At 41.3% G+C, this 22089-nt stretch overlaps 1 protein-coding gene across 3 annotated transcripts in view; it reads left to right on the top strand.

Moving 5' to 3' along the window:
- Positions 1–11505: 11505 nt before the first annotated feature.
- Positions 11506–22089, top strand: part of ACMSD (aminocarboxymuconate semialdehyde decarboxylase) — a 61741-nt gene continuing 51157 nt past the window's right edge. For 2 of the 3 annotated variants that reach the window (XR_011569626.1, XM_070799874.1), the window contains exons 1-2: positions 11506–11705; positions 20200–20244. Coding sequence is in view for 2 of the 3 variants with exons in the window: in XM_070799874.1 (XP_070655975.1) it covers positions 11649–11705; positions 20200–20244 (102 nt within the window). In the remaining variant the exon portion in view is untranslated. The remainder of the gene's footprint in view (positions 11706–20199; positions 20245–22089) is intronic. The other variant, XM_070799883.1, reaches the window with a different exon arrangement.

Below are 22089 nucleotides of genomic sequence, written 5' to 3'. Positions count from 1 at the left end.
GGCAGAAATGATCAGTGACACAGAGCATGGCTACACATGCCTAGAATAAACACCTAGAATTCCCTACTCAGCATCAGTCAAGGGTATAGTAATCCAGAAGGGTATAGTAATCCAGAAGGGATTACATACACATGTATGTGTAGCATGAATGTCCTCCTCAATAAATTATAACAAATATAGAATATAGGACAATAAAACAGAAGACTTCAAAGAAGTCGTGATGGATTCGACTGAGCTGTCTTAACAATCATTTATCATCTTCCTCTTTCCTATTTTAGTTTGCCTTCTACCAAAGGTCAGCTTCCAGGGTTTTACAGCTTAAACCTTTTAAGGTTTATTAGCCCAGTGTTTCTGAATCTTGGTGCACATTAGAATCACCTGAGGAACTTTTTAAACTACCAGACCTTTCACTTCTGAATCTTGTTTGCGGATTTGGGAGGAAGGGTGTTTGTATGAAAGATTTAGCAAGTAAGAAGACAGGGTGTACAGCTAAATTCGAATTTCAGATTAATAATGAATTTTTTCATATAAGTACGCCCCAGGCAATATTTGAGAAATACTTATACTATAAATATTATAAATTCAAATTTAACTAGGCCTCTCTGGACAGGGAAACCAGGGACAAGGGTAGGAGTTGGAGGGAGGAAGAGCAACATTTTTAAAGTTCCCCTAGTGATTACCACTTGGGAATTAAGATTGAGACTCTCTGGTCTTTCTCAATCCATCCTCAACCTCGTGGGATAAAAGTTATTATTTTCTATCATTAGAGCTCTGAGTAAGTCTAGAATGGAACTATTCTTTTTAAAATATACTCCAGATGATGGATTTCACATTCGTTCACTTCTGCTTCTCCCCTCCATAGCACTGTGAAGCATGCAATGACTGACAGCCGTAGCATTGTCTTTATGAGTGAATAACACATAATCTCCCATTACGGAAATGCCTACCGCCTCATTTCTGAATTAGGCATCAATTGTGGCAATTGTGAATGAAGAGAGGGGAGAGCTGATCTCTGAGTCAAAGTCACAGTGGGGAAAAAAAAAGAATAAAATCAAGTATACCACTAGATTTTAGGTTGACACTCAATAAATCTAATTTAGAGCGAGCCAATCATTTTCCCTGACTTCCGAGAGACATAGCTCTCCATGAATGTAGAATCTTACTAGGTTACACTGATCTGGCAAAAGCTAATGTAATCAGAGGAGATCCTGGATTGATTCTTAATTTTTGGTTTCTTCAGTTGATTTAAAAAATAATTCAGGGGGCAACTGGAGTAGAACATACAGCACTGTGGGATTACTGACTCAATCGTTTAAGGAAACAGGTAAGCTACATGCTAAGGTTATCAAAGTGAGATGAAAACATTAGATAACCTATGATAAAACTCCCTAGACAAGACAAACCATTATGATTTACAGAAAAAGATGACATTAATTATAGTGACTTTTGAGACCACATTATAATTCCTTTAAAATATATTTTTATAAACCTTTCCAATGATTAGAGTATTATAACTTCATTATGAAATATTTTGAAAATACAGAAATTAAAAAAACAATTCAGAATTTCACTACTCTAATAGAACCACTTTGTGCATTTATATTTTTTCACCTTTAGGAGTATCTTTATTTGATCTAATACCTTTTTTTTTTTTTTTGGCCATGCCACATGGCTTGTGGAATCTTAGTTCTCAGACTAGGAATTGAATCTGAGCCCCTGGCAGTAGAAGCTCAGAGTCCTGCCCACTGGACCACCACGGAATTCCCTCTAATGCTTTAAAAAAATTTTTTTATTATTTTAAAAGATTTTTATTATAGTCGATTTATGGGCTTCCCAGGTGGTGCTCGGAGAAGGTGATGGCACCCCACTCCAGTACTCTTGCCTGGAAAATCCCATGGACAGAGGAGCCTGGTGGGCTGCAGTCCATGGGGTTGCTAAGAGTCGGACACGACTGAGCGACTTCCCTTTCACTTTTTACTTCCACACATTGGAGAAGGCAATGGCAACCCACTCCAGTGTTCTTGCCTGGAGAATCCCAGGGACAGGGGAGCCTGGTGGGCTGCCGTCTATGGGGTCACACAGAGTCGGACACAACTGAAGTGACTTAGCAGCAGTAGCAGCAGCAGCAGGTGGTGCTAGCAGTAAAGAACCTGCCTGCTAATGCAGGAGCCACAGGAGATATGGGTTCAATCCCTGGGTCAGGGAGATCGTCTGGAGGAGGGCACAGCAACCCCCTCCATATTCTTGCCTGGATAATCCCGTGGATAGAAGAGTCTGGTGGGTTACAGTCCATAGGGTCCCAAAGAGTTGGAAACAACTGAAGCGGCTTAGCAAGCATGCATGCATAGTTGATTTTGAATGTTGTGTTAGTTTCTGCTATACAGCAAAGAGAATCAGTTATACCTATACCCACTCATTTTTAGATCCTTTTCCCATATAGTTCATTATATTGAGAAGAGTTCCCTGTGCTATACAGTCGGTTCTTATTAGTTATCCATTTTATATATAGCAGTGTGTATATGTCAATCCCAGTCTCCCAATCTATCCACCCCCCTCACTGTGTGCATTTATAGCTGTATTTTCTTCCAGATTAAAAATTCCTTTGTGTGTTTTCAAGTGGTTTTCCATTAAATATTCTGAAGGTCCAACTTCACTATAGCCTCTATGCTGCTGTTCATCCCCTAGCAACAACTCAAATGCCATTTTAAAGCTGTTCCTTTCTTTTCTTTTCAAACTTCTAGCCCTGACTCAGTAGATGATCTCAATTCTCACCTCAGAAAGACCATGTATTTTTTTTTTATTTTTAAACTTTACATAATTGTATTAGTTTTGCCAAATATCAAAATGAATCCATCACAGGTATACATGTGCTCCCCATCCTGAACCCTCCTCCCTCCTCCCTCCCCATACCATCCCTCTGGGTCGTCCCAGTGCACTAGCCCCAAGCATCCAGTATCATGCATTGAACCTGGACTGGCATCTCGTTTCATACATGATATTTTACATGTTTCAATGTCATTCTCCCAAATCTTCCCACCCTCTCCCTCTCCCACAGAGTCCATAAGACTGTTCCATACATCAGTGTCACTTTTGCTGTCTCGTACACAGGGTTATTGTTATCATCTTTCTAAATTCCATATATATGCATTAGTATACTGTATTGGTGTTTTTCTTTCTGGCTTACTTCACTCTGTATAATAGGCTCCAGTTTCATCCACCTCATTAGAACTGAGTCAAATGTATTCTTTTTAATGGCTGAGTAATACTCCATTATGTATATGTACCACAGCTTTCTTATCCATTCATCTGCTGATGGGCATCTAGGTTGCTTCCATGTCCTGGCTATTATAAACAGTGCTGCAATGAACATTGGGATACACGTGTCTCTTTCCCTTCTGGTTTCCTCAGTGTGTATGCCCAGCAGTGGGATTGCTGGATCATAAGGCAGCTCTATTTCCAGTTTTTTAAGGAATCTCCACACTGTTCTCCATAGTGGCTGTACTAGTTTGCATTCCCACCAACAGTGTAAGAGGGTTCCCTTTCCTCCACACCCTCTCCAACATTTATTGCTTGTAGACTTTTGGATCGCAGCCATTCTGACTGGTGTGAAATGGTACCTCATAGTGGTCTTGATTTGCATTTCTCTGATAATGAGTGATGTTGAGCATCTTTTCATGTGTTTGTTAGCCATCTGTATGTCTTCTTTGGAGAAATGTCTATTTAGTTCTTTGGCCCATTTTTTGATTGGGTCATTTATTTTTCTGGAGTTGAGCTGGAGGAGTTGCTTGTATATTTTTGAGATTAGTTGTTTGTCAGTTGCTTCATTTGCTATTATTTTCTCCAAGACCATGTATTTTAGCAGCCCTTGATGGAGCAGCCCTTGATGGCTGAGGCTTTGGACATCACAGCCCCATTGTATCCCTTCCTATCTCCCTTCACCCTAAGAAGAAGGGATTCCCCCTCTTCAAAGCTAACCCTCTATCTGTACTCTGGTCTTTATTTCTTCCTGTCCTCCTGAGCTAAACTTCCTCCTAAACTTTGATCTCCATTGCTCCAGGCCTCCTCAGGTGGCTGATGTGCTCAGTCACTAAGTTTTGTCTGACTCTTTGCGACCCCATGGACTGTGGCCCACCAGACTCCTCTGTCCATGGGATTTCCCAGGCAAGAATACTGGATTGGGTTGACATTTCCTTCACCAGGGGATCTTCCTGACCCAGGGATTAAACCCCTGTCTCCTGCTGCATCTCCTGCATTCCAGGCAGGTTCTTTACCACTGAGCCACCAGGGAAGCTTGCATCCATTGATAATATGGCCTATAAATCAAGGGATTATCAACCCCATCTTGCGCCCAAAAACCTCCCTTCACATGTAACACCTGGAATTCCGAGGAGAACTTGCAAAAATTTCATGTGTCATCATATAAATGTATGCAAAATGTAAGTTTCTCTACTTTTCTATAATCTCTCTCAGTTGTTAATACAAATCCTAATGCCATCAGACGGCAGAAACTTAATCACAGTTATTTCAGGTTTTCTCTTATCCACACATTTTCCTTGAGGTTTTGTCTAAATTCTGAAGGGCTTATGTGATGACAATAATATGATAAATGACAACTAACAATTATATACCACTTATTATGCTATGGAGAAGGAAATGGCAACCCACTCCAGTACTCTTGCCTGGAAAATCCCATGGACAGAGGAGCCTGGTAGGCTACAGTCCATGGGGTCACAAAGAGTCGGACACCACTGAGCGACTTCACTTTCACTTTCACTTTATCTACGCTAGGCATTATTTTATTTTATTATTTTATTTTTTAAAAGAGACTTGCATTTTTATTTTATTAAAAAAAAAATTTTGGCCATGCCATGCAGCAAGTTGGATCTTTTATATATATATATCTATATATTTATATTATATAATTTATTTGGCTGTGCTCAGTCTTTATTGCTGAGTGGGGTTTTCTCTAGTTGTGGCGAGGGGGGCTACTCTTCATTGTGGTGCATGGGCTTCTCACTGCAGTGGCTTCTCTTGTGAGCACGGGCTCTAGGGTGCATGGGCTCAGTAGTTGTGGCTCCTGGGCTCTAGAGCACAGACTCAATAACTGTGGTGCACAGGCTTAGTTGCTCCAAAGCATGTAGAATCTTCCTGGTCAGAGATCAAACCTGTGTCTCCTGCATTGAAAGTGTGATGTCTTAACACTGGACCACCAGGAAAGTCTGTAGGCATTGTTTTATATGCTTTCCATGTCTTAACTCATTTTAATCTTACAACATCCCAAGGTAGGTTTTATTATTCTCTATTTAAATATGGGGAGATAAGTACATAGAAAATTAAGTGATCTGCTCAAGGAAATAAACTTCATGTCTTCTATGCTATAGTCCATGCTGTAAACCATTACCCCAGACTCTCCTTACTCTCTTTTGTAGCCCAAGGCATTAGCAGGCAGAAGAGGTATTACCAAACCAAACTTGGGTCTGCTCACCTGCCAGGCAGAAGAGCCAATGTACTGACACTGGGTTGGGGCAAAGGAAAGTATAGAGTTTATTGTAGGGCACCAAGCAAAGAAAATGGGCAGCTAATACTGAAAAGGCCCAAACTCCCTGAAGGCTTTCAGGGAAGAATCTGTTGTCAGCCACATTGCGTGGCATGCAGGATCTTAGTTCCCTGACCAGGGACCAAACCTGTGCCCCTGCAGTGGAAACATGGGAGTCCTAACCACTGGACCACCAGGGAAGTCCCAGCGAAGAGTTGTTAAGAGCAAAATTAAGGATCAGGGTTGACTTTCTTCTGATTGATTGGTGGTGAGGTGACAGGGTGATGTTTAATCATTAAAGTGTTTTAGTCACTTTCTGGTTCCAATCAATCTGGGTTCTATGTGTTTGTGATCAGCAGGCACCTGTGTGCACTGATGATGGAAGGAACATGTATCAATATACACTAGCATGAAGAGTGATCCCAATGACTCTTTGGAATTCAGGGGAGGCCTAGGAAGCTGAGGTCTTTTTCTACAAGAAACAGGGGACACCAAGGGGCTTTTGTAGCAGGGAGTGCCCCACAGGGTCCTACTAGGTTTCAGGCTCCCCTTCTCTTTGATACTCTTCAGTCCTGAAGGGAACAGGAACAGGATAAGCAGGAGAGTAAAGTTTTGGATAGAGAGGTTAATTATAAACTCAGCAGGGGAACTCAGTTTCAGTGGTATTTCATTTGGGTCACTGTTCATGCTGATGTATATTGAAACATGTTCCATCGTCAGCACGCACAGGTGCCTGCTAACTCATCACCTCCCTCCTCCAAGGCCCCTTCAAGACTGGCTTGCTTTCAGCTACTTCCACTCTCCTCTTTGGTTCATTCTGCAGCTCTCTTGCCTTACTGAGCCTCAGGCACTCTGCTTACCTATATAACGCCTTCTCTGCTCAGCTACAACATTCTACCACATTTTCTTGCCACCTTCCCAAGCAATGTCTGGGAATCCCCTCTCCTACCAGATCAAGATCTCACAACCAATCTGAGATTTCTCCTCCCATCCCACTCCCAGGTTTGGCCATGGGAGGCAGGCAAAGGGATGATCTCCTCAGGGACCCACAGTATCAACACACTTCCTTTTCCTTCTCTGATTCCCCTCTGCCTGCTCTGGGAGGTCTTTATTTCTCGGGGAGGAGGTCTTTGTTAAATCAGAGATGGGTGAAAATTTCATCTCAACCTCAGATCCTCCTAAGTCTATGGTTCAAAGTCAACCATTGAGGCCGAAGCTTTTAAAACTCAAAATCACATACATCAAGAACAGGCTGGTGGTTGCCAAGGAGGAGAGGGTTGGGGGAAGGACAGGATGGGAGGTTGGGGTTAACAGATGTAAGCTTCTACATTGAATAAACAACAAGTCCTACTGTATAGCACAGAGAACCATAATCAATATCCGATGATAAACCATAATGGAAAAGAATGTTTATAAAAAGAATATATATATATATATATATATATGCATATCTGAATCACTTTGCTGTACAGCAGAAGTTAACACAACATTTTAAATCAACTATGCTTTAATTTAAAGAAAAAGCTCAAAATCCAAGAGTTGGTTTCTGTTTTTACCCTTGAATACCTTAATTTTCCAAAAATAAAGAGTGCCAGAGAATTCACAGAAATACTGGGAATGACACCTGTTGCTGCATGCTATTGATTAAAGGCTGAAACCTTTCGCATAACAGTTCATACTCATAACGTGAAGCTCAGACAGTAATGTTCCAGAAAAATACATCTTATCTACCTATTTATGTGTATTTAATTAATGATGAATTAGTTAATCAAATACTTAATGAAACACCTATAAAATACTGTATTTTTTGAGGTTTCTCCAAGGAAACAGAACCAACAAGATGTGTGTGTATGTATATATATAGAGAGATTTATTTTAAGGAATTAACTTGACGTAATTGTGGAGGCTAGCAAATCCAAAATCTGCAGAGTAGGCCAATAGGTTAGAGAGCCAATAAAGAGTAGGTGCTGCAGTTCAAGTATGAAAACCACCTACTGGTGGAATTTCCTCCTCATCCAGGGTTGTCAGTCTTTTTATATTAAGGCCTTCAAATGATTGGAAGGGCCCACCCCCATTATAGAGGGTACTCTGCTTTACTCAAGACTGTTGATTCAAATGTTAATCCCATCCGGAAAAAAAAAAAATGAAACAAAACCCACAAAACCTTCAAAGAAACTTCTAAAAAAGTGTTCAATCAAATATCTGGGCACTGTGGCCAATCTGACACATAAAATTAATCATCGCATCACCTACTCAGTTGCTTTTCACTGAGGTTGTAACAGAAAAGACAAACATGGTCCCTGACCCTATGATATTTTCTCAAAAATTCATTAATTCAACAGTTCCCCAATGTAGACAAATTCAAACTGAGTGCAAAAGACTGAAGCCAGATCCTCTTCAAATAGCAAATATTGATAAGGAAGAAAAAGAGGTAAAGACATCTCTTGGTGCCAGAAGCAAGAGGCTGGGTAAAAGATAGCAGAAAGGGATTCTGTTACCCTTGAAGATGAACTTTAAATCTGCCACAGCTTTATTGGGGTCATTTCTACTCACTCACTCCCTCAACTAACTAAGTCTCCCAGGAGTGGGTAGTCCTCGTTTACCATTTGCAGACAGGAGTAGTCTGGGAGGCTTCATAGAGGAGTGATATTTAAGCTAAATGTTCAGTGACAGTCAGAGAAGCCATAAGTAAAGACAAAAATGGAAATGCATTCCATCTGAGGAGGCATAAAGTGCTCCCTAAGCCTAGGGCACAGAGAACAGTGGCACAGCACAGAGGTAAAAAGTAGATATGGGACCTTGCTTCCCATGCACACTTGAACTTAGAGTGAGAAACCACGGAAAACGTTCAGCTGGAAGGAAATGAGATCACATGGAACTTTAGAGAGGTCACACTGACGTAGAGTCCTGGGGATGGATTACAGTGGGCCAAGACTGGAGTCAGAGACCATTACTGGACGATTAAACAGTCCTGGAGAGAGACGATGAGGGCCTGAAAGTGACACTGGAGAGGAAGGAACAAGGTTGGGAGATCCATGGGGCTAGAATAAAAAGAGCTGAAGCCTTATTGATTGTGGGGAAGAGAAAGAGAGAGGCAAAGAGGGAAAAATTCGGTTTGTACAGTGTCATCCACTGAGAGAGGAAACACAAAGAAGAAGAGCAGGTACAGGAAGAAAGAAGAATTCTAATTTGGAGTGCGAGCCTCCAGGAGAAGTCCTTTTCTACCAGTGGAGCTGCCTAACTTCAAGTGGATCACAGGCCTGGCCACGGAGAAATATAATCAGGACCATAACAGAGAGGGTGTTTCCACCCCACAGTCCTGCATCACATAAACCCAGGGTTCTTATATAATCCACCATCAGACTTCCTGTCATTCTGCATATGGTAGATTAAGAAATAATTGGATTACATGTCATCATCTAATTCATAGCTGACAGTTTTATGTTATTCAAGTTAATGCTTAACACAACTTTATGAATCAGTTCTTCTACTATCATCCCTATTTTTGTTGTTGTTCAGTTACTAAGTCATATCCAACTCTTTGTAACCCCATAGACTGCAGCACACCAGGCTTCCCTGTCCTTCATTATCTCCCAGAGCTTGCTCAAACTCATGTCTACTGAGTCAGTGATGCCATCCAACCATCTCATGTTCTGTTTCCCCCTTCTCCTCCTGCCCTCAATCTTTCCCAACATCAGCATCTTTTCCAATGAGTCAGCTCTTTGCATCAGGTAGCCAAAGTATTGGAGCTTCAGTTTCAGTATCAGTGTTTCTCATGTATATTCAGGGTTGATTTCCTTTAGGATTGACTGATTCGATCTCCTTGTGGTCCAATGGCTCTCAAGGGTGTTCTCCAGCACCACATTTCAAAAGCATCCACAGAGAGACTAAGTAACTTTCCCCAGTGATATCTGGGTAAAAGTCAGTAGAGTCAGGAACTGAACCTTGGTAAATATTTGAGCTGATTCATAGCCATAAGATTAGGGCCAGGAGAAAGCAACTACTCAGATTTGGTCTAAGCCGTATTTTATTTTTATACAATGAAACTACTGAATAATTTAAGGATCTCTTGCCTTCTTCCACAAAGTAATGCCAGTATAAAGCTCATCTGATTCATAATTCATTTTCTAGATGTGAGATGAGATCTTATACAATTTTCCTTTTGCTGTTACTTTCCTTAGTGTTATAGTAGAAACTGAAAGAATACTTTCTTTAGTTCATGAGGACACTGTGACCTCCTGCCCTTTCAAGCCAAAATGTTTGCCTGTCTTTATGAGCAGAAGTAAAAGCATTGCTCTTTTCTGGACCCCTGGTGGCCCAGTGGTTAAGAATCCACCTTGCAGTGCAGGGGATATAGGTTCAATCCCTGGTCTGGGAAGATCCCACATGCCTTGAGCAACTAAGCCCATGTGCCACAACTACCAAGCCCGAGTGCCCAAAGCCCATGCTCCGCAATAAGAGAAGCCTGCTCACTGCAACAAAGAATAGCCCTCACTGCAATGAAGAGTAGCCCCTGCCGCAACCAGAGAAAGCCCGGGTACAGCAACAAAGACCCAGTGCAGCCAAAAATTAATTAATTAATTAATTAATTATTTAAAAAATGCATTGTTCTTCTGTTACATGCATGCTGACAGGACTCACTGGATGTATTGCACATGCGACATTTTAAATCTCTTACTTTCCCTTCTGCTTGGGAAAGACTACTGCTTGGTAGAGGTAGTCTTTCTCCTCCCTCTGGATGAAAACCTAGGCAGTCTCCTTGACATTTCCACTCATTTTTAGCTAATAAAAATTCCTAAAGCCACTTTAAATTGCAAACCCATCCTTAGGTGAAGAAGTGAAAATGTCCAGTACAATATATTAATAATCTCTTCAATCCTTATATTGAAAGATTTGCCTCCTCTTCCTGAAAGTGAACACATGGTCTTTTCTACTCCTTCCTAAACTGGCATTTCTGCTTCTCCTTGAGCTTGATCTCTTTGATTGGCAGAGTCAAATCAAGGAAAAGAGAAGTGGAAGCCCTCCCCAAACTGCTCTGACAACCCACTATTTCTCCCAATACTTACACTCTCTACAAGTACCTATAACAATGTATGTATCATTCTAACTCTCATACAGCCTTATATCCTCAGCACACAGTAGTTCTCAATAAAAATTTGTTAAATGAATGAATGAATATATAAAAGAGGACTACTCTGGTGGCCCAGTGGTTAAACTCCATCTTCCAATGCAAAGGATGTGGGTTCAATCCCTGGTTGGGGAACTAATATCCCACATGCTACAAGGTGTGACCACATAAATTTTTTTTAAAAATGAAAAAAAAGCAATGGAGGAAATTACATATACAAAGTATGAAGTTCTTTCTATGATTTAAAAGTAAATTATATTGGCTATACTCCAATAAAATATAAAAAGCTAAACAAAATCCTACATAATACACAACTCAAGGACTGGACCCTAATGTAAACTATGGATTTTAGTTAATAAAAACATATCAATATTGACTAATCAAGTATTAAAAAAAAGTAAAGATGAAACTTCCTTCACAACTTTGCAACATCCTAGATTATCATGAACAAGACAATTGCTAAGTATGGTTTAAAGACCTGGAGGTAACTATGGTACAAAAAGCAAAAGCATTACTTGGTTTCTTCTAAGGAATGAAACCAAGAATAAGAACAGATGAGTCAGGGATCTATTCGTTTCCTTTAAAAGCTTTCTGATACTTGATTTCTAAGTATGTATATCTTCATAAAAATTAAAATATTCAAAAACAAAGATTAGTCAGTTTTAGATCTCCTGTACTCAAAAGCAGCCTGTAAGTATGTTTGACCTCACAGGCTTTAGTAGTTGTTTTTTTTTTTTTTTTTTAATTTTGTGCCCTGAGTCCTGATTACCAAAGAGTTGTTGACCCAAAGCCAAGTAGACAAACAAACAGAGCTGTGGACTTTAAGAAGGCAGTTCCAGTGGATCTAGACCAGTTAAGCAGGCATACCGAGCGGTGTGGCAGCTGTAAAGAGACTAAGTAAATCAATTAACTCCATGGTTTTCATGAAGACCTCTTCATATCAAAACTTCTTTCTTTATATGCATCTCCTCTGATCCTGTGGCAATGAAGATTGACATCCACACTCATATTTTACCAAGAGAATGGCCAGACCTAAAAAAGGTAATGGTGATTAATTTGCTGAATTATTTCTAAAGCTTCTCCTAGAATTATTTCTAGGGTTTCTCAATGCCTCTATTACAGAATGATGTCTTCTTTTGGGAATTAGATGTTAAATTTCTCTGCTTTAGGAAGTTTTTAAGTTATTTGGTAGCTCTTATTTCCTAGTTTTTTAAACTGATTTCATATTTACTTTGAAAGAAACTTGATTTTAAAAGTAAATGTTCTTTAAAAATCCTTTTTCCCCTCAAATGAAGCATTCTTTAAAACTTCTGGACAATATAAGTCAAGCAGTTTTGCTTCCATTTAAGTCACATATTCAGCTGCTAGGAAGATAGGTGCCACTTACAGAATTTAAAGTTACAGTTTCAAGTAAGAGACTATTAAAAACTAAATGTGATCGGTTCCCAGGACTTCTAAAACGTATTTCCTTTCCAAGATGTTGAAAATAAGTTTTGGAAGCACCAAATGATAGCTTTGTATAATTTTTTTAAATCTATTTTAAAACACTGTCTAAAACCTTTCCTTTTTGATTTCTAAGCTGTAAATTCTTGTTATGAACTAGAGAGTAGGAATATAAAGAAAAAAAAAACTAGCAGAAATGACATGAAACCTTTGCACAGTGAATGTCTCTCAAGACTTTTCTCTGTGTTTCTCAAAAGATGGCAATTTCCTTTTGCCATTAAAAACTTATAAGTGAATACTAAAAAAGAAAGTGGAGAACATGAAAGAAATTTAAAATTGGTTTGAGTTTTACTCAGGCTAAGTATCAGATTTTACCCATTCAGACTTCTCTAGCACTTTTAGATGACTCCTAACGTTTCATCTATTTTCATCCCGAGTGAGGAAAAGTGAATGACCCCAAACTCTAATTAAAATGTGGTTTCACTGTTTCATTGTGCAGACAGAAGAGACTATTTTCTTCTCATAGTTGTCTCCTGGGAGAATGGTCATCTTAAGTGTTTCTTTGTCCACTGGTATTTTAGGTAAGATGGATAGTGGACATTGTAGATCAAAAAACGCAAGTGATGCTAAATCATGTTTGAAAGGTTTTCCTATTGCAGTTAATGGTAAGAACCAACCCTATGGGCTCAGCAGTTAAGAACTTGCTTGCCAATGCAGGAGATACAGGTTCAATGCCTGGGTCAGGAAGATCCTCTGGAGAAGGAAATGGCAACCCACTCTAGTATTCTTACCTGGGAACTCCCATGGACAGAGGAGCCTGGAGGGCTACAGTCCATGGGGTTGCAAAAGAGCTGGACATGACTTAGTGACTAAACAACAACCCTATTGAACTAACCCCTCCAAAAGGAGCCTACATGGGAACTTGCTGTTCTGAATGCTGTTGTCCTCGTTATATTTTATTATTAAAGTGTAGACATCGCTTCACAATGTTAGTGATGAACAATTGTAGTAGCCTAAAAGTGTACCTCCTTTTTGCTAAGGGGAGAAAACTTTCTACCTAGTATCCCATGTCATAACCCCACCTCCCATGACTTGCCTCCCACCAGAAGACTGCCTCCAGTTTCAGCAGAGAACTGGCCACCAAGAGCTGCAAATATCTAGGTGTCCCGCCTAATGCCAGGTGCTGAAGGCACTGCCAAAACTGCTCCGGAAGCTCCAGGATGCAGAGCATGGAGAGGCTATAACCACAAATGCATGCGCTGTAGGCTCGCCACACACAAGTTCCACTGGCTCTTGATGGGGCATTCTATACTCATAAACCAGGATTTTATCTAGCAGTCTCACAGCCTGCAAGCAGATAACTGATACACTTTTTAAAAAGTTACTGAAGTATAGTTGATTTACAATGTTACATCAATCTCCTCTCTACAGTACAGTGACTCAGTTATACATATATATGCTTTTTCATATTCTTTTCCATTATAGTCTATCACAGGATACTGAATATAGTTCCCTGAGCTATACAGTAGGACCTTGTTGTTTATCCATCCTGTACATGACAGTTTACATCTGCTAATCCCAAACTCCCAATTCTTCCCTTCCCTACCTCCCCCCACCCCCTGCCTTGGCAACTACAAGTCTGTCCTCTGTGAATCTCTTCTTGTTTTGATAACTGATATATGTGATGATGATGGTGGTGGTAATAATAATAATCATAATACTCTTACACTTCCAGAGAGCAACAGAGACATGTAATTTGATTCACATAACATCTTGTGAATTGCAGATAGGATTTCTATCATTAACCTGGCTGGACAGATGAGGTCACTGAGACTCAGAAATGAGCCTAGAATCCCAGAGCTTCATGGGGCTGTGGCGGCCACTCCATAGCTCTTCATCCACACACACCCACCCTCAGAGAGCTGGTCCAGGGCTGCATTACTGCTGGGTGGGATGTCCCTGCTTCCCTCTGCGCCCCACCCCTCCAAGGCCACCCGTGACACCAGTCCCCTTCCCAATTCCCCACAGTCACGTAAATCACTGAGGGCTTCCTCACAGCAGGTGATCTGTTATGAGGTAGGCATTTCCATTGGAATGTAGGCAAGTTAGTCATGAAACAATTTGCAGAAAACCGTTTCTGTATTTTTGAACTGGGAAGAGTGAGATCAATACATCTAAATCGTCCTGGGATCCTTCTCTCTCCCTATTTCCAGTCTATATGATCAACTATATCATCAGTCTATATGAATATTAAAGTGACATGAGTGTATAGCAGATATGCTTTGGTGTTCATAGAGTTCAACAGTTCTAGCAGACTTTTCTTTGTCTTCAAATAGTTTTTTGTAGGTAAAATGTTATTTCAGAGCATCAATCTCTGATCTTTTCTTAGCATTTTTTCAAGCTTTCCAATAAAGAATGAAAAAAATAAGCCAGCCCTAGTTTCATTTTAGAAGATGAAGCCCCTCTGGAAGAACTGATATCTCTTTTCAAATCTGCCTTTTCTTGTTAAATATTAATAGACATGCTTCAAATACCTTGACCTCCTTAGTCAGTGAAGAAATAGAAAAGCAGAATCAAACGCTTGGCTTGACGATTAACCAATGATTACAAAGGACTGGGATTTGAGAACTTTTTTCATTTTCACTTGCTAATAATGAGTGTAGTCAGAGTTAGAGTTAAGATCCTTGGCGGGGGTGATGGGTAGAATCCGAGGTGGAGAGAGAGCAGATTCAGGAGGGCTCACTTGATTAAATTGTTCCTGATGAATCAGGAACCACACTCTGGCCCAAGAAACCTGTGTAAAAGTTATGTGGGGTTGATTCACAATGATATTATTTGTAACAACAAGAAGGATAACAAGATTTCAGCTTTTTCCTTCAGCAAGGCTTTACTGCCCACCTACTCTGTGCCTGACAGTAGGGCTTGCAAAGATGCTTTTAATTTTAAGGGGGCCTTTATTTAAAAATTACATATTTACATCTGCTTTCATTAGTAATGATTCAATTGCACTCAATCACTGTAACGTTTTTAGGAGAGAAAATCCCAGACAAAACTTGACTTTTAAACATCTCCTCTGAGAAAATAGAGATCTGGTTTCATCACCTAGAAATTCATTATTCACCTCAAGAGTGTGAGGTCCCCAAGACATTAAAAGTGTCATTCAGTTCATCAGTCCCTGATTCATACCTAGTCACTTCAGAAACACAATTCTTGTATATAGAACTTAATTTCCTTAAATTTTAAATATTTTTTTTTAATTTGTCATGGCCATAAATGCCTATGGGACACTGTTCAAAGTCAAACATTTTCAGATGGTAAATGCCTCCTTGTCATTTGCTCTGACAAAAACTACTCCCAAGGTCATAAATTTCAATTTTAGCCTTTTTCAACCTAGGATGAGACTTGGGGGATTGTGTGCAGCCCAGATTTGGAACAGATAAAGTTGCCCTAAGTAGATTAGGCCTTTGTAAAGTTCAAGGGAAGTATAAAGTGTTCCAAAGTGTTCCAAGTGCTTTCCAAGACAGGGAAGGGAGGAACACAGAGTGACAAAGGGCTCCTTCTTTCTCTCCTTAGTGGAGGGTGTGCCTTATTTCAAAACCTCAGAACGGAACAGGCTGTCACCACCACGTCACCCCCACTGCCATTATTGCCTGTCACCACCACCATCATCATCATTGGTGCCACCACTGTGAAAACTCACTACCACAACCATCGCCACTGCTGCGTCATAGCCTCCAGTACCGCCATGCCTGCCATGACTACCACCACCACCTCTGCCTCCCGCTGCCATCACCGCTGTCACCATCATTATCGCTGTCACCATCATTATCACTGTTACCATCGATGAGCCCCCTTCTATAAGCCAGGTCTGGTGTCGACAGCTTTCTCTGAATTGTTTCAGTTACTTCCCATAAAACCTTATGTCACTAAGACTCCCATTAGCCTCATTTTACACCTAAGAAAACAGTGACTTCAAGATGGTAAGTTGCTCCAAGAAAGTAAAGGATCTTGTAAGAGGAGTGTTGTATGTGTGACAAGATCCCTCCACTCTGCCTCTGCCTGCCTCTCTGCGCTTCCCCAATGCAAAGTTTCTCTCACCTGTGAACTAACGGGTTAACATTCCACAGGGAGTGAAAGAAAAGTAAGAGAGTGAGGAAGGAGGGGAAAAAGCAAGGAAAGAAAGAAGGAAACAAAATCTTTTCTTTCACATTAAAGTAAGCTTTCAATGGCAACCTTCCAGTTCAAGAGTGTATTTAAGTTTACTCTAAAGCATAACTGATTGAGGCCATTCCAGCCCTTCCTCCAACACATTCTGGGCAGCTTTATCCAGGGGAAGAGAGAAGTAAAACGCAAGGGGACTGAACGCATGAAGAGGGTGGGCATGCACCACAGAGGAGAAACTGGCTGCAGGAAGGAGGCATGCAAGGGGTCCAAGGCAGACAGGGCCGCTTGCACGCCCAGCCTACTAAGCCAGGTCCCCCTGTGTCACTTGGGAAGCAGCAGGTAGATTTCCAGAACTAATGTGAATATTTGGAGCTAAAATTCAAAAACAGACCTTCTACCCAGGTAGAATAAAGTTGGTAGAGAATTGGCCAAATCTGAAGTCTACTGGGGAAGAATCCAGGGACAGACTCAGGAACACACGAATGCCTCTGTGCTTTAAGCCCAGACCTCCCCTCTCAGTCTGGAGGTGAGATGGAAGCCAGGAAGGAAGAGATCTGTCAAACCCTGGCTCCCTCTACACAACCTCCCTGCACCATGACATAAGAACCAAACTGCCATCACCTGTTCTCATCCAACCACAGCAAGCTAGGAGTCGTTGTGGAGTTCATTAACTCTACCCATTTTTGCTGACAGGAGCTGTTTACTAAGCCCTTTCCATCATGGTCTCTGGCCTCTATGCCCTCCCTCTGACCTCACTCTTTTAGAACCATTGCTTTAGAGTATGGAAATACTGAACACTGGAGGTTATACTCCAATCCAATCCCAGATTACCTTTCCAGGCGCCCTCCCATGACACTGCCTGACCCAGGTGTGTGTTAGCATGCTCCTCCAGGCTCCCAGGGAACTTGTGTGTCACTCTGGCACCGCAGGTCTCACACATGATAAGGCTCTTCAGTCATCTGCCCAGCCCAGCCCAGCGTTGGCCTCTCAAGACTGTGTTCCCTTCTTTTTTTTTTTTCTCTGCCCTAGAAAGGCTGGTCATGGTGGGACTCCATGAGGATTTGAGAAATGAATGAATGAATGAACACACAGAATGAGATTTTAAAACCTATTGTTATACACAAAAATAAACTCAAAATGGATTAAAGATCTCAACGTAAGACCAGAAACTATAAATCTCCTAGAGGAGAACATAGGCAAAACACTCTCTGACATACATCACAGCAGGATCCTCTATGACCCACCTCCCAGAATATTGGAAATAAAAGCAAAAATAAACAAATGGGACCTAATTAAACTTAAAAGCTTCTGCACAACAAAGGAAACTATAAGCAAGGTGAAAAGACAGCCTTCAGAATGGGAGAAAATAATAGCAAATGAAGCAACTGACAAACAACTAATCTCAAAAATATACAAGCAACTCCTACAGCTCAATTCCAGAAAAATAAATGACCCAGTCAAAAAATGGCCAAAGAACTAAATAGACATTTCTCCAAAGAAGACATACAGATGGCTAACAAACACATGAAAAGATGCTCAACATCACTCATTATCAGAGAAATGCAAATCAAAACCACTATGAGGTACCATTTCACGCCAGTCAGAATGGCTGCGATCCAAAAGTCTACAAGCAATAAATGCTGGAGAGGGTGTGGAGAAAAGGGAACCCTCTTACATTGTTGGTGGGAATGCAAACTAATACAGCCACTATGGAGAACAGTGTGGAGATTCCTTAAAAAACTGGAAATAGAACTGCCTTATGATCCAGCAATCCCACTGCTGGGCATACACACTGAGGAAACCAGAAGGGAAAGAAACATGTGTACCCCAATGTTCATTGCAGCACTGTTTATAATAGCCAGGACATGGAAGCAACCTAGATGCCCATCAGCAGATGAATGGATAAGAAAGCTGTGGTACATACACACAATGGAGTATTACTCAGCCATTAAAAAGAATACATTTGAATCAGTTCTAATGAGGTGGATGAAACTGGAGCCTATTATACAGAGTGAAGTAAGCCAGAAAGAAAAGCACCAATACAGTATACTAATGCATATATATGGAATTTAGAAAGATGGTAACAATAACCCTGTATACGAGACAGCAAAAGAGACACTGATGTATAGAACAGTCTTATGGACTCTGTGGGAGAGGGAGAGGGAGAGGGTGGGAAGATCTGGGAGAATGACATTGAAACATGTATATCATGTATGAAACGAGTCACCAGTCCAGGTTTGATGCACGATACTGGATGCTTGGGACTGGTGCACTGGGACGACCCAGAGGGATGGTATGGGGAGAGAGAAGGGAGGAAGGTTCAGGAGGGGGAACACATGTATACCTGTGGTGGATTCATTTCAATATTTGGCTAAACCAATACAATATTGTAAAGTTTAAAAATAAAATAAAATTTAAAAAAAAACTATTGTTAACATGAGTCATATATACCTATGTTCTTAGGCGAAGTCTTTCAGATTTTTTTATTCATGACCCCCAAGAAAAAATATATTTCATATTGTGACTCAGTACAAACATTCATATACATAATGGAAATAAGAGTTTCCAAACTAATAGGCATAGAAGGCATTCTATCCTATCCTATCTTATCCTATTCTATCCTATTGTATCCTTCTTTATTCTATTCTATTTCATTATATTCCATTGTTTTACTATCTTAGCTTGAGTTTTCCAAGAAGCCGACCTTGAGATAAGGGTTTAAATGCAGTTAGTTTACTTTGGAGGTGATCCCAGGAAACACCAGTAGAGTGGGGAGATGAGACAGAGAAAGCAACATAGCCCATCAAAGTGTAGAATGTGTGCCTCACCTCAGAGCCACCCTGCCCAAGGGGCTGAGAAAACAGTGTATGCTGTTTATATACAAATGCCCTGGGTCATGACTGAGGGATCTGGGGGACAGGCAAGAAAGGGGTCACTAATTTCCTAGTACTTCTGATCCTCTGCTGCTGCTGCTGCTAAGTCACTTCAGTCGTGTCCGACTCTGTGCGACCCCATAGACGGCAGCCCACCAGGCTCCCCCATCCCTGGGATTCTCCAGGCAAGAACACTGGAGTGGGTTGCCATTTCCTTCTCCAATGCGTGAAAGTGAAAAGTCAAAGTGTTCACTTTCTGATCCTCTAGAGGTTGGTTAATCAAAGTTGGCTACAATGGCAAAAGGGAAAATCTTGTCCAAAAAATGTGAGCACTTTTGCTTGAAAGAGGGCTGGTGTTCACAGAAGTACTACAGGGAAGGAATATGGGTAGGACAGCAGTGGCGTCTGTTACACATACTATTTCATGTTTTCAGAACATCTGGGTTATTAACTACTGAATTGATTTCATGATCTACTCATGGATTGCATCCCACAGTTTGAAGAGCAGGGTTAATGTTCTAAGATGGTATTTCCTAAAGAGTGGTCCTTCCAGCCTGTACTGCTAGTGGTCTGAAAAGGATTTTAGGTGGTACACAAGCAAATATTTTTTAATGTTCATCCTTATTCAGAAATTGCAGGGACTTCCCTGGTGGTCCAGTGGTTAAGACTCCACACTTCTCCTGCAGGAGGCATGGGTTTGATCCCTGATTGAGGAACTAATATCCCACATACCACATGGCCAGAAAAATAAACTAATATGTATAAATGAATTAAAATTTTAAAAAATAAAACAAATTTTTAACATGCTGTAACATGCATTAGGAAAAAATAATAAAACTAGCACTTCTGTGATATAGAATTTTCTTCCTGAAAATTTCAGGAAAAAATAACCTGATTGGAATATAAACATGGAATAAGTGGTCATGGTCATGGGGAAGGAAATGGGAAGTTGTTTGAAAGGATGGCACTTGGATGCTCTAGCCCAGGGACTCCGCCTTCTTGCAGTCCTCTCTGCTGTGGTCTTCTAGTCTGATTGTTCTCCCCTTTCCCCACAGAGATTCGGTTATGGAGGCTGGGTGCAGCTCCAACACAATGGCAAGGTGAGTGTCTCCCAAAGAACAACTATGCCTCAGACCCCTGGACAAACTGAGTCTGAGACCTTCCTGCACTCGGTCCTCCAGGGACCCCCAACTCTTTTGCCCTCCAACTGAGCTTTATAGTAGGCAGCACTGAGGTTTCTCCAAAGTATTTTGAAAAATGGGTGTAACTTCAAAGAGCAGCATTTAGAAAGATAAAATTGAAATTGGAGAAGCCATGAAGAAATCTCTCTCTCTCTCTCTCTTTTTTTTTTATTTTTGCCCTGGAACCAATTTTAGCATTGCTCTGCCTCAAGGAAGCAACCTAGCTCTCTCCACAGTTATGACAGTATATTAAGGTCGACCAAATAAATGGAAGAGTTTAGGTTTGAGCACAGGTGGAGAAATTAAACATGGAGACAAAACCAAGAAGAAGCCACTGTTATTAAGGGTGGAGTTTAGTCTGAGGAAAGAGCAAGAGGAGGAAGACTTGGGGCAAAGCATTTAGCACATAATGAGGCCTGAGAGTGAGCTGCCAACTAGGGGTCTGGGCCAACTTCATTTTCAGAGGCATCACATGCCCTCATGGAGGGCAGGGGGAACCCTCCTGAGCTTCCAGCAAAGCACAAACATGACTAAGTTAGCCCTGAAGGACTGGGGGTATGGGAAGACCAGGGATAATTCAAGGCACTGTGACAAGATAAGGACCAGGTACTGGAGGATATAGATTTGGGCACTAAGGATTTGGAGAAGGCCTCCTGGAAGAAGTGATGCTCTTCCTGAGTCTGGAAGCAGAGGTGAAGGTTTGCCCGAGGAATAAAGGAAAAAAGAAAACAAAGACAGGGAGCGAAGGCATGGGGATATGAAACATCCGTAAACCCAGAACTCAAGCACTTGGCTTGGGCTGGTATCAGCATTTCTCAAAGTATGGTCTGCAGACCAGCAAGTTCAGTGTCACCTGGGAACTTGGGAGAAAGGCCAATTCTTGGGCCTCACCTCAGACATACAAAATCAGGAATGCTGAGGATTGGGCCAGCAATCTGTATTTTGACAAGTCTCCAGTTGATTCTGATATTTACTCAAGCTTGAAAACCACTGGCTCTATCCACTCACTCACTCACTGATTTTTATGACACCTATTTGATGCCAGGCCCACCAGGCTAGACACATGGAATATGCTGGTGAACAAGACAGACATGCTCCCTGCTCAAATTCTAGGGGCAGCAAACAAACATAATCACTTCAGAGGATGGAATAAAAAGCAGTGCTGGAACAAGGGGTGACTGGGAGATTTGTCTGGGCTGGCTGGTTGGGGAGCTAACAAAGACTTAAGATGATGAGAAGGAAAACCCTGGAAGAGTGTCCCTGGATGAGGGAATAGCAGTTGCAAAGGCTACCATGTGTGGAAGGGCTGTGTTCAAAGAACAAGGAGGACAGTTTGGCTAAGATGTGGTGCAAGGGGAGATGGCAGGAAAAGAGGCGAGCAGGGACCAGATTATGGACAGACTTGAAGGACGTGCTAAGGAGGCCAGATTTTAGCCTTAATGCAATGTAACTTCCTTGAAAGGTCTTAATGGCTTAAACAGATCCCCTGGGGACTTCCCTGCCGGTCCAGAGGTTAAGACTCTGCACTTCCAATATGGGGAGTGCAGGCTCGATCCCTGGTCAGGGAACTAAGATCCCTCATGCCATGCAACATGGCCAAAAAAAGAAAAGCATTAAAAGGCCATAGTGTACTCTGTAGGGGTCAGATAGAGGCATATAAGACTTTGGTGGGCAAGGTGGTAGGAAGAAGCTGGAGAGGTAGGCAGAAGCCTCATCAAACGGGGCCTTGGGGGATGGGCTTAGGCCTTTGTACTTGATCCTGAA

The sequence above is a fragment of the Bos indicus genome, chromosome 2 (assembly GCF_029378745.1).
Source record: "Bos indicus isolate NIAB-ARS_2022 breed Sahiwal x Tharparkar chromosome 2, NIAB-ARS_B.indTharparkar_mat_pri_1.0, whole genome shotgun sequence".
In the NCBI taxonomy this organism is placed as follows: domain Eukaryota; kingdom Metazoa; phylum Chordata; class Mammalia; order Artiodactyla; family Bovidae; genus Bos; species Bos indicus.
Note: the sequence above shows the minus strand (reverse complement) of the source record. Positions and strands in the feature narration are given on the sequence as shown.